Source organism: Thermobia domestica, chromosome 11, assembly GCF_964235325.1.
Source record: "Thermobia domestica chromosome 11, izTheDome1.hap1.1, whole genome shotgun sequence".
NCBI classification, from domain to species: domain Eukaryota; kingdom Metazoa; phylum Arthropoda; class Insecta; order Zygentoma; family Lepismatidae; genus Thermobia; species Thermobia domestica.
The window spans coordinates 36,198,936-36,211,630 of NC_137464.1; the positions used below are offsets into that span (position 1 = coordinate 36,198,936).

Below are 12,695 nucleotides of genomic sequence, written 5' to 3' on the forward strand. Positions count from 1 at the left end.
GATTACCCAAATGAAGTCTATAGTTTACCTATATATAGGGTCTTCAAGAAAAAATGATAGAACGTGTTTCGTCCCATTTGTAATGAATTCTGGTTACATTTTTCTCTCAGAATAATCTATTAAAAGTTGCCATACAAAACAATGTGTCATAAATTCACCCGAGTGCATCTGCATCAGCACCACGAAAACCCCACCGTTTTCGAAGGCTCTGTACAAATATATTGAGACTTCTAAAAAACGTTCTTGCATTGTAAGTCACTGATATAGTTCCAGTGGAAAGAAGGAAGTTTATGGGGTTAGGCGAATTAGTCCCCTGACAGTATTGCGGCATGTAGGGATATAATGTAGGCAGTACTACGCTCCGTCTTCCCGCACTCCTAATTACCCATTTAACAGTAGCTGAATATACTTCTGAACCTGGTACTTCCAATTGGTAAGTAAACTTACAGATTACACTCCCCAACTCTTCCAGTCAAGGTAAACCTTTATGTACTTCAAACCAAAACTGAATGTGGTGTATTTGTCCAATAGGTAACAGATGTGGAGTTGAGTAATCGTTTAAAATTTTGTATGCTCAAATATTGTTAGTATTATTGAAGATATGTGTGTGGGCACAGTAACATACATAGGAATATAGAATAGTAAATAATTTAAAAGAGAAACATATTCCTAAAACTAGAGAAACGCTTCACTCACAATTGACGGGCGCTGATTATGAATTAGACACATTAAAAAGTTATTTCAATTTATTTTTACTATCTAAATACACAATTTAGCTAATAAAACTCCAACTGACCAAAGCAGTATGTGTATTTTTAGAAAGTATGTATATTGCTTTGGTCAGATGGTCAGTTGGAATTTTATTAGCAATCTGTTTTCCAAAGCTGCAATAAATAATTCATACAATGTAAGATACTATTTTTACGCAATTTAACATAAAATTTTAACATAAGTGTTATTGAGGATTATAGTCAATCATATTTCTGTTAATGCTAAGTAGCAAATACTAATATTTTCTCAACTTCTTTTTAGGAAAAACCTCTACCAGAATGTGTATGAGTACGACCTTCCTCTTTTCAACCCTGCACCCTGTCGCTTTGAGTTCGTTTCACTAGAGGATTCAGAGCACGCTAATCCATGGAAGGAGAGTTTTCGGCAGTTGTATCGTGGTGTTCATGTGCGACCAGGATATCAGGAAATCCAGGAGCAATTCCCACAACAATATCAAGGTCGGAACTTGGCGTACTTTAACACAGTTCAAGCAGCTTTAGACTATGCTGACGAACAGGATAGTGTATTAGTGTTCCTGCATGCCGGAAATTATCGCGGTGAATTTCTCGTCATAGACTCGAATGTGTCAATAGTGGGTGCAGCTCCTGGGAACGTTGCCGAAAATGTTGTACTCGAACGTGAAAGTGAGTCAACGATTATGTTCGTGGAAGGAGCGAAGGAAGCGTATGTCGGTTATATAACTCTTAAGTTCTCTCCTGATGTTACTTCAACAGTTCCCCATCACAAACATTACTGTTTGGAAATCGGAGAAAATTGCTCACCAACTGTGGATCATTGCATTATTAGAAGTACCTCTGTTGGTAAGTGATCAGGGGAAGGGTTCGCGTGAGTGATGAAATAGGCATATTAAATTATGTACTTCTATTAAATATCGAAGTTACCAGGTAAGTAACAAAATGATTTTTCTGGTGTCCAGTGAAGAGTTTTAGGAAAAGTGTTCAAACCACTGAGTTGTACATAAGTGACCGTTTTTCTAAATTCCATCGTTCTATCTTTGACCAGTGTGATGTTCGGTATGGCCTGATTATAGGCATTATTGAGTATAATTTAGACTGGAACACACCGAATGAAAGTCAGTCTTGTTATATATCAAACCCCTTTGTGATGCCACTTTCATATTTCACTGTTTTAAAACTTCTTTCTTGTGAATCGTGGTAAGGCTTTTGCATTTATTTTATGAATTTGGCTCATAGTTATGTTTGTATTCCTGCCATTAAATACCATTGGTGTCAAACTAATTTTTTATAATAATAATAATAATAATAATAATAATGGGAATATTTTCTCAACGGTTACTGGTAACAGAAATAATTTGAAAACAAATTATGTATGTTCTCTGTAATAAGAAGAGCGTTAAGCACATATTGTTAAAATAGGATCGTTAAAATAACAGGTATATTACTGATGAGTAACTGTTCTATGTATATACTCTAGCTTAGGTCTAAAAGGACCAATGTCACTTTTTGTCAAAAATGAGATACTCTTCAATTTTATCGTCTATAAATGGATGTTTTCTTGTGCAAGAAGAGCAAATGTCAACTCGAAATAGTTTGGTATATATACCATTCATATTAACATTTGCTTTTCTTGCACAAGAAAATATCCATTTATAGACGTTAAAATTTGACAAACATCTCATTTTTGCCAAAAAGTGATATTTACCCTTTTAGATCCAAGCCACATGTCATAATTATCAACGAAGAACTCTCGATAAACAATAACTGACCTTTTATATATTTCTGTAGCGATTCTTTCCTCAAATGGTCAACATTACGAGTAGATTCATCGACTACCTTTCATTAGGGTGGAAAAACAGGTGTATATTATTCAGTGCAACAAGCTGATCACATGCTTGATGTTAAAATCCAGTACAAATGTTGCAGTTATTTTAAAGTGATAGAAACAATCGGCTATAGTCGGAATTTTAAAGACGCAATTCAAATGGCATAAGGGAGACCAGGATAGTATATGTTAATATATAAATATGTAATTTCAGTGTTGAATAGCGTTTTTAGGACTTTACCTATAGTTGGGTTTCATTATAGCAGTTGCGTATTGGTAACTATATTTAGTTGGGGTTGATGGTCAAGTGTTACGGGACCATCATAAAGGAGAAATTGTTTTAGAAATACTCGTAAATAGCTAAGAAAGACTAGGAATGTGTTTTGGAATCCCACTGTAGGTGGGTTTCATTATTGTAACTGGATAATGATTTTTATCAGCTATAATATTTCTACTGGAGTTACATAATCAAGCACGTTATCAGCTTATTGCACAGAATGATGTAAGCCTATTTTTCCATCCTGATGAAAGGTAGTCGCTGAGTCTACTTGAAAAATAATGACCATTTGAGGAATTCAGTGGAAGTACGTATAAATAAAGTTCATTGCTTAGATTATTAATTTAAAATGTGTTCCTTACGCTCCATTGGCAAACCTGTTTGGTTTGGCTGTAGAATAAAGTAAAATATAGATTATATCCTATAAGAAAAGAAACTTAACGGAAAAATGAAACTGTCTTTATCAAATGAAGAAGATAATTTGTAAGTTTTAAAATTCAGATTTTATTTATATTTATGAATTATTTTAATGTTTAACGGGTGTTAAAAGGAGCTAAGGAGGAAAATACAGATGCGAATTCCATGAACTTCAGTGATTGTAAACGAATGGAAGATGTTGTGTGTGTATAACGTACTATTTTTTTTTTTTTTAAAAAAAGTTCCTTTATTGAATTATTGCGATTATATATGTTATTGGAACGTTACATGTATTTTTTTCTAACATATTAATTTATTTGTAGTTGGTGCAGCAGTTTGTGTAAATGGTGTTGGAGCGAATCCAGTTATTAAACATTGTGATATTAGTGATTGTGAGAATGTAGGACTTTATGTGACTGATTATGCACAAGGAACTTACGAAGACAATGAAATCAGTAGAAATGCGTTAGCCGGAATTTGGGTTAAAAATTATGCCAATCCCATTATGAGGAGAAATCATATACATCACGGTCGTGATGTAGGAATTTTCACGTTTGATAATGGATTGGTAAGTACTGCCCACAGCAGAATAATAACTTGGTTGAATGTGTGCAAGTATCTTACATGCGTTTGTATTATAGATACCTAGTGAAATGTACGTTGTCCTTCAAGCACCTTCCTTGATGTGGATGTCGGGAAACTGACGTACAAATTATGTTGAGTAATAGTATTGGAATATTGTGGCTCAGTTTTAGAGCACTTACACTAGTCCGAGGGATTTTTAGGTCATTTAAGTGTGTGTGTGGTGGACAGTATCTTATCCGTGGATTTTCTCGTAATTCTCCCGTTTCCTCCTACATTCCCATACCGTTATTTTTTTCATTATCATTCCTTTTATTAATCATCGTCTCTTTTAGCTTGTAGAGATTTTTTTCCAGTATGTAATGTTTCACCTTTGACAGTGCCCATCCATTCCAAATCCAAGTGTCCTACTCTGTCCCTTGACTATTGGAAAACCATGTTTCATTACATCGTCTCTCAATGACTACGTCTGTAATAACTCTCTTCTCAACTTCAACCACAAACATTTCAGTTATGGGAAAAGAAACTACCAAATCGTGTATTCCGAATGTCACTCAGTATCATATTATCGTCCGTTTATTTCGGAAACACATGATCCTATTATCTCATACTATCCAGCTTTTGTTTCGGAGAAGCCGTAATGTCTCTTTCGATCCGCTTCAATGAACCCCAGTACTCCTGCAGCTCTCAAGTTCCTCATGTACCTGGCCTAGAATGCACAACAGCACTTTCGACCATAACTTTCTTGTAAATATTTTCAAAGTGCTTTTCAGAGACTCTCCGCGTCCTTCAGAAAAAGATGGAAATATTTTCCTGTTCTTCAGTCTTTATCTGATCTTAACCGACCATTGCAATTTCCGTCACTCCATTCCATATACACTCATATTTATTATATTATTTATTATACACTTTCATTTGTATTACCTATTGTTAGTGTCATTACTTCATTATTTTATAGTTTTTTTTTTTATATATATATATATAAATTTCTCATTTCTTTCCTTCCGCAATTCTTGCAAACTGGTACGTTAATGTATTCTAATATGGCACCCAACTGGCACTTCAGAGCTTTTTTCGTGCTTGCTTTTTCTTCCTGTATGGTGAAGCGATAAGAGGAAACGCTTATAGTGTTGTGTGATTTTTCACTATTTTCTGGTAAGTAATTTGTTTTTCATACGTGCTTGGGATTCCCTTGTTCAAAATCACTCTCTTGTATGACAAGATAGTGAATGTGGTGGTTTAATACCACATGGAAAGATTAAAAATATATTGATAAAAATTAGCCTGCTAATGTAAAATCTTTAATAGACCGGTGTGCAGAAGGTGTAAGGCACATTCTGGAGTAATGCTGTTTAAATAAAAAAAAAAATATGTATTGTTCCCATTTGTTTTTACCAATATTTTAATATTCCACCTGATGATAAAGCCCGATTGATTCTAAAACGTGAAATTGTAACTTGCACGTTTGAATCGTGAGTCAGACATTTTTTTCAATTCAGTAGTGATGTGTTTAATTCCATTATGAACATTGGGGGCCGCGGTGGCTCAGTGGTAGAGCGTTCACCTCTGGTGCTAGGGGTCTCGGGTTCAAACCCTGCTCCCGCCAAGTGAACTTTGTGGTGGACAAACACCGTGTGCGTGGGTTTTCTCGGGGTTCTCCCGTTTCCTCCCACTTTCTTCATTCCACCATTTCATTCATTACTCATCATCACCGTCTCCTTTAGCCTAACCGGCATAACCGTGGGACGTAAAACTCAAAATTTCATTTCATTTTTCCATTATGAACATTCATTTATTTTTTTGTTTCTCATATGAGCTTCACTTTCATTCTCCCTCTTCAGCTATTTTGTGTATTTAAATCTTATTTTCTTTTACATCAAATTCATTACTATGATGTACCCAAATTTGTGTCAGCCAAGAAATTGAGGGGCGCGGTGGCTCAGTGGTAGAGCGTTCACCGCTGGTGCTTGGGGTCCCGGGTTCGATCCCAGCCCCCGCCAAGTGAACTTTGTGGTGGACAAACACCGTGCTCGTGGGTTTTCTCGGGGTTCTCCCGTTTCCTCCCACTTTCTTCATTCCACCATTTCACTCATCTCTCATCATCACCGTCTCCTTTAGCCTAACCGGCATAACCGTGGGACGTAAAACTTAAAGATTTCATTTCATTTTCAGCCAAGAAATTACAAAAAGTTTTTTCAAAGAATCTTGTAACCGTTTTAATAAAGCCACGTTCTCTATAATAAATTACGATGTGTAAAGATTAAATATATACTAAATTTTCTGTGTCACCTTGTAAAAATAATAAACCAAGTCAGTAATATTGAGCACTAGGTATTTGCAATATGTGAATCGCATTGTATTTACACTCTCTCAAATCTTTTACAGGGTTATTTCGAAGCTAACGACATTCACAACAATAGAATAGCAGGATTTGAAGTCAAAGCTGGTGCCAATCCCACAGTTGTTCACTGTGAAATTCATCATGGACAAACGGGAGGTATCTACGTTCACGAAAATGGGTTGGGACAATTTATTGACAACAAAATTCACTCAAATAATTTTGCCGGTGTCTGGATCACATCGAATAGTAACCCAACTATACGACGCAACGAGATCTACAATGGCCATCAAGGAGGTGTATATATATTTGGGGAAGGAAGAGGACTTATTGAACACAATAATATTTATGGTAAGTAAAATTAGACGTTCTTACCGCTCATCCATGGACCATTACAGCTTTCTCTTAGATGAAAAACGATCACTACAGTAGTCACTGTTACGTGAATTTTAGCGCAATGTTGCCAGCGTGTAGACTTAACCTTTAACGTTACAACAAAAGTATTGACACTATTACTTATAATATTAATCATGTTATTACTGAGCATGCTAGGAATACAGAAGTGCTTTCTACACCACTACTAGAACTGCTGATGTGCCATCATCGTCTGTCAGTTTATATTTCGTCGCTGTCTGAGTATTTTAAATTCTAATAATTTCGGAATGTTATACATAAGATTCCCAGTCTTTCTATTTACGTTGTTCGTTTCCTTGTTAGTTAGTTTTAAGGAGGCGGGTATACTTCCTGCTTATCACAAACAGGAAAGATTAACGGAAGAATTTCGCAAGCTTTGAGGCTTTGCTTTTCACTCATATTTGATTTTCAGACTGATTTTCTCTGTAGCTGACGAAAACATACTATTAATAGGAATTGCATTCACTAACAATGAAAGCCAAGAACTGATGAGTGTTATGTATAAAACCAGGAGGCTGTGGTCCTACTCAACTATGTCAGCTTTCATGAAACACAAGTGTGATCCCTGCATGACTCATGTGTCTCAGAACAGTCGAGTTTGTTCTGGATACGATAATTTATGGTATTAGTTCCATATCTTTATGTTTGTTCAGTAATGTGAACTTCGTTATATTGAGCAGAAGAGAAGGGAGAGGTATAGAGTGGATTATCAACTAGTCGAACGTGAAACGCAAAGAAATAAGATCATATTTACTACCGGATAAAGAAAGGTTTGTTAAAAGCTGGTTGGAGATTTTTACACCATGGAAAACTTTCACTCGAAGCCTCAAAACAGCTTGTGCTTTATAAGTTATATGTTATCATACGGGTTACACTATATACATATTTGATTCCCATTCATCCCATCTCCATTAACTCCTGTTTCTTACGTGTGTGTTGTTAAAACTATCAAAAACTCGATTCATTATACGAAAAGTAATAAATACATAGCATTGTAGCGAGAAGAGCTCTTTACTTTTTTTTTATTTATTTATTTATTTATTTATTTATTTATTTATTTTTTATTTTACGGTTGTACTTTTTTTAAAGCTCATTTACAGTTTCATTTTGTACATGACTTTCATGTATTCATCTTTATTTTAAACCAGTTTCTTTTCCCCTTTGAGAAGGAACGCTTTTATGTCCGAAATATAATGTAAAAATTCGAATCTGTCCGCAGAGTGACCAGTACATTCATTTTCTAATTTTTACACTGGCCCACCATCAGATCATTTTCCATCACCTTTCACCTTTCGGTGAAAGTAAATAAACAATATGTAAGTAACTTGGCTTTTAAAAATCCTCATATATACAGTTATAAAAGAACATATCCTTAATTCTCCCAAGGTGAATGTGTTTTATGTAGTTACTAGTTTTTTTAAAAAAATAGTATATATCTCTATGTTTTTACGAGAACAGTGTAAACGAACTTTCCTGCCTTTACATGTTCACATACGGTTTTTCCTGCAACTGCAAGAGGACGTGGAAAATCTTATTTTCCAACAGGGTGGTGCACCCTCACATTGGCATTGGGATGTCAGGATGGAACTCAAGAGAAGGTTTAAAAAAAACGGCGTATATGACGGGTTAGTTGTGAAGATTAGGTTCTGCTCCCTTGGCCCTTCCGGTTGCCGAATACCATCCCGTGTGGGGGCACGCAGTGGCTCAGTGGTACAGCATTCATGTCTTGTACATGGGGTCCTTGGTTCGATCTCAGCTCGCACCAAGTGAGCTTTGTGGTGCACAAACTCCGTGTGCCTGGATTTTCTCAGGGTTCTTCCGTTTCCTCCCACTTTCTTCATTCCACCATTTTTTCATTTCTCATCATCACCGTCTCCTTTAGCTTAGCCGTCATAACTGTGGGACGTAAAACAAATATTTCATTTCATTTTACCATCCCGTGTGGCTTTTTTTGTAGGATATATATATATATATATATATATATATATATATATTAAAAAAATAAATAAAAATAAAACGCATCAGCCTATTACCTAACAATTTACCTGAACTTCGTGTACACATTGAATTAGCAGTTGCAACTATTGCAGGATTCTGAGAAACCCAGTGAGTTTATTGGGCAAAATTGGATTTTATTATATTTTCTACATACATTTAAAGCTGTATTATACTTAAAATCCCGTTTAATTTCATATTACAGTTGTACACTTGAAAGTATAGAATTTCTTTATCGCAGGAAGGAAATCAGGAAAGCCCTGTCCGCGTTTTGTAGGACACGCTTTGCACGCTTAGCGTTCGCTTATATTTCGATTTGTAGAGTAACAAACAGGTATATAATTCTATGTAATATAGGATAGGAATAAAATACCCTATTTCACTCAGGATTCAAGACACTGACTGTCGCCCAGATTCTCAGATAATAAGATTATTTGAGTATCCCTCAAAATATGCCAAGCAAATAGTGGAATAAGTGATAGATATTATTATTATTATTAATAATAATAATAATAATAATAATAATAATAATAATAATAATAATAATAATAATAATAATAATAAGTATTCTGTCTTTCGGCAGGTCCTGGGACTACACTATAGGGTACATCTTAATATATCAATTGCTTACCTTTGCACCGTGACAAAGAGGACATCGGATACAAACATAAACACTTTGTTAAGCTTATATATATATATATATATATATATATATATATATATATATATATATATATAGCTCAGTATTTCTATATACTGAACACCTTATTCTTCATTATTTCACTTAAAACTTTTCAGTAGCTATTTCTGTTCTCTGTATTTACCATCCATCCAGTTATTTTTCTTTCACTGACGTATGTACGGGCCATGTTACAACCGTTTTTCATGTTTTCTCCCCTCTCCAATCCTAATTTTGACAATAATAGCTTTGCTCTTCCAATATAACAATAAAAATGGCTGGTAGTTGCACATAGTCGAACCCACATTATCCTTTTTCGTCTTTTCTCGTCTTTATACATTTAGTGTAAAGACTGTATCAAACTGTGTGATGTTTGGACGCTAAATGTCTAAATTCAGTTCCTGAAGAATATGTTCTACACGATCCTGAGGAGACTCATTATTTTTATATCATTTCTACGCTGGGAGTGTTCTGTTTGATGAAATTATAAAGGTAACCAAGAAAGATGTGTCGCTTTTGCGCCCATCACCTTTGAGCATCGATATGTCACCTAAGACGTACCTGGAAGATCAAAAATAGTCCCCATCAGCATCGATGACCTTCTGCCAACGTTCTGGAAGGCCGGGATTCCATCGCGGTAGAACTTGGTGAGCCGTGAAGCGAAGCAAGTATCAAGTGCATTTTGCACCTCTACTGGGGATTTGAACTGGCGTCCTCTAAGGTGATTGTCCAAGAAATGGAACAGGTGATAATCGGACAGTGCAATGTCCGGGAAGTATGACAGATGCAATAGTGTTTCCCATCCAAGACGTAGAATGGTGTCCCATAACGTGGGGCTTAGCGTTGTCCTGTAACATGAGGACCCCTTTAAGATTCAGAAGTGCTGGCTCCAGACTTTTTTGAACACGGCTTAACTGCTGACAGTACACAGTTGCATTATGCTCTGACCAGCTAGTAGTAGTTCTCGATGTACGATGCCGCAAGCACCCCACCAAACACACTGGAGGATCTTCTTCTGGTGCAATGCTGGTTTCGACTGTTTTGGAACCGCTTCATAGGATGCTAACCAATGATGATGGCGCCGTGGAGCTTCGTACAGAACCCCCTTCTCATCATATGTCAATACCCTGTCCAGAAATGGCTACTTCCTCAGACGAGACAGCAAAGAAACACAGGTGTCTGCTCGCGTTGCATTCTGGCCCGGAGTCAAATCATATGGGACCCATTGACCCACCTTGTACTGCTTCCCAAGTTGATGCAGATGCTGCCGAATAGTTTCTCCACTCTCATTGAATTGTAGTTCCAGTTTCTCACATGTCTGGCCCTGTTCGCTGCAATTGCTGCCAGAAGGTCTTCATTTCGTACATGTGTTGGTCTTCTGATACGCGATGTGTCTTCGAATGTTCCATCACCGTTCTTAAACTTGTTAAACCATCGCTGCATTATGTGCATAGTCACGACACCCTCACCAAAGGTCTGGCATACCTACCGCCGCGCTGCAGCGGCGTTTGACTCCAGTTTGAACTCGCACAGCATACACGCCCTTATGACGCTCTGTGGAGGTTCCATGTCACTCTGTCCTTACGCAAGTTCACGGTATAACTGAACTGCCATAACCAGGTAGTATGTTGGATATACCCACACCAAGAACTGAGCTTCGCCTTATCTCCATTCGCATTCAAGTCTCAGTGTAAAGTCCACTTGAACACAGACCTCCACAAAAAGCGACAGAACTTTTATGGTTACCTTTATAGTCTTAAGTCAAACTTAATTGTGCTTTGTTCCGTCTGAATATAGAGGTCCTATATAATTATTGTACGGATCATTAGTAACCCGTTGAATAATATTTTTAGTGTGCAACTTTATGGAATTATAGGAAAATGAATTATTCATTGCATTTCTCTATTATCTTGTACTATGGTGTCACACATCTATTATGATTGTGTCATTACTATCATGCATGTGGTGCTACATATGTGCTATATCTAAATTAAAACATTTAAATTCATTATTTTTATCGTATTTTTTAACCAAATTTTAATATTTTATAATAAACATTTATTCCCTTTTTAGGTAATGCATTAGCAGGTATACAAATTCGAACGAATAGTGATCCAATAGTTAGGCATAATAAGATCCATCATGGCCAACACGGAGGAATATATGTTCATGAGAAAGGACAAGGTCTCATTGAAGAGAACGAGGTATATGCCAACACGCTAGCTGGAGTCTGGATCACAACGGGTAGTACTCCCGTACTTCGGCGGAATCGCATTCATAGTGGAAAGCAAGTTGGTGTATATTTCTACGATAATGGTCATGGCAAACTAGAAGAAAATGACATCTTCAATCATCTATACTCAGGAGTACAGATTAGGTAATAAACCGTTTACCTTGTGTGATTAATTTAACAAAAGCACGGGATTGCTAATGTGTGGATATTCGTGTTATTTGTTGCTGTTTGTAAATACATTTTCATACACGCTTGCTTGTTACGTGTGTAATGCCGTTTGCATGCTACTTTTTTCATTCAATGCATGGATTTTTGTAGACAGCATCTTTGTGAAAATGCAGTTGTGTATTTGTTAATTTTCTTTCGAGGGCATCCCGACTCAAACTGGAAATTGTAGATAAGTTTAAATTGAATCCGATGATAACATACTCTAATACTGAAGTGACCAATACGTGTGCTGTATGGTAAGCAATGGTTTTTAATAACTAAGAAGGAGACTTACGGAAGTGTCACTCGCCGATTTGAATGAAACTTTGCATACTTGTAAAACATCGAAAAATAATCGACACGTATTTTTTTGTTTCGGCAATGGTGAAGATTTAAGGGTAGAAACCAACTGTTGTACGTTAGGGTGGTCTCCAAGCATAGACAGAGAACAACCATTTAATATAGAAGAAAGCATACCGCCAAGGGCGTTTCAGGACAGATGATTCAGAATTTGACATCAAAATTCAAAATGGCGGATCCAATATAGTGATTATAATTACAAAATGTCTTCTGGTTTGAAATTCTCTGCACTTAGCCAAGAACAATTATAGTTGGCAGGGGTTACTGCAAAAAGGTTGTAGACCGATTTGAAATCCCGCTATTTATTTGAAACCCCTTTATTGTAACGGAATGCTTGATTAAAGTGAGTCCCTGTACCTTTCCCTATTCGGCGTGCTTATGTATACTAAGTTCTCTCGCTATGTTAGAATTTTTTTTACATATCCTCAATTGTTATAATTATGAATTTATTGAGAAAAATCTTCACAATATGATATTTCGGTAAAAAAAAAATATATATATATATATATTGGCATAACGATGCATAATTGTTGTTTACACCAAGCTCACCTTATTACAGCAATAACTGTGACAAATCACAAAATGCAACACAATCTTCTGCAAATCTAGGAGAAGAAAA

At 36.2% G+C, this 12,695-nt stretch overlaps 1 protein-coding gene across 2 annotated transcripts in view; it reads left to right on the forward strand.

The window, feature by feature from the left end:
- Positions 1-12,695, forward strand: part of FBXO11 (F-box protein 11) — a 51,307-nt gene that overhangs the window by 14,503 nt on the left and 24,109 nt on the right. For both annotated transcript variants that reach the window (XM_081730369.1, XM_081730368.1), the window contains exons 4-7: positions 1,033-1,592; positions 3,592-3,836; positions 6,236-6,539; positions 11,350-11,653. In XM_081730369.1, coding sequence (XP_081586495.1) covers positions 1,033-1,592; positions 3,592-3,836; positions 6,236-6,539; positions 11,350-11,653 — 1,413 coding nt within the window. The remainder of the gene's footprint in view (positions 1-1,032; positions 1,593-3,591; positions 3,837-6,235; positions 6,540-11,349; positions 11,654-12,695) is intronic.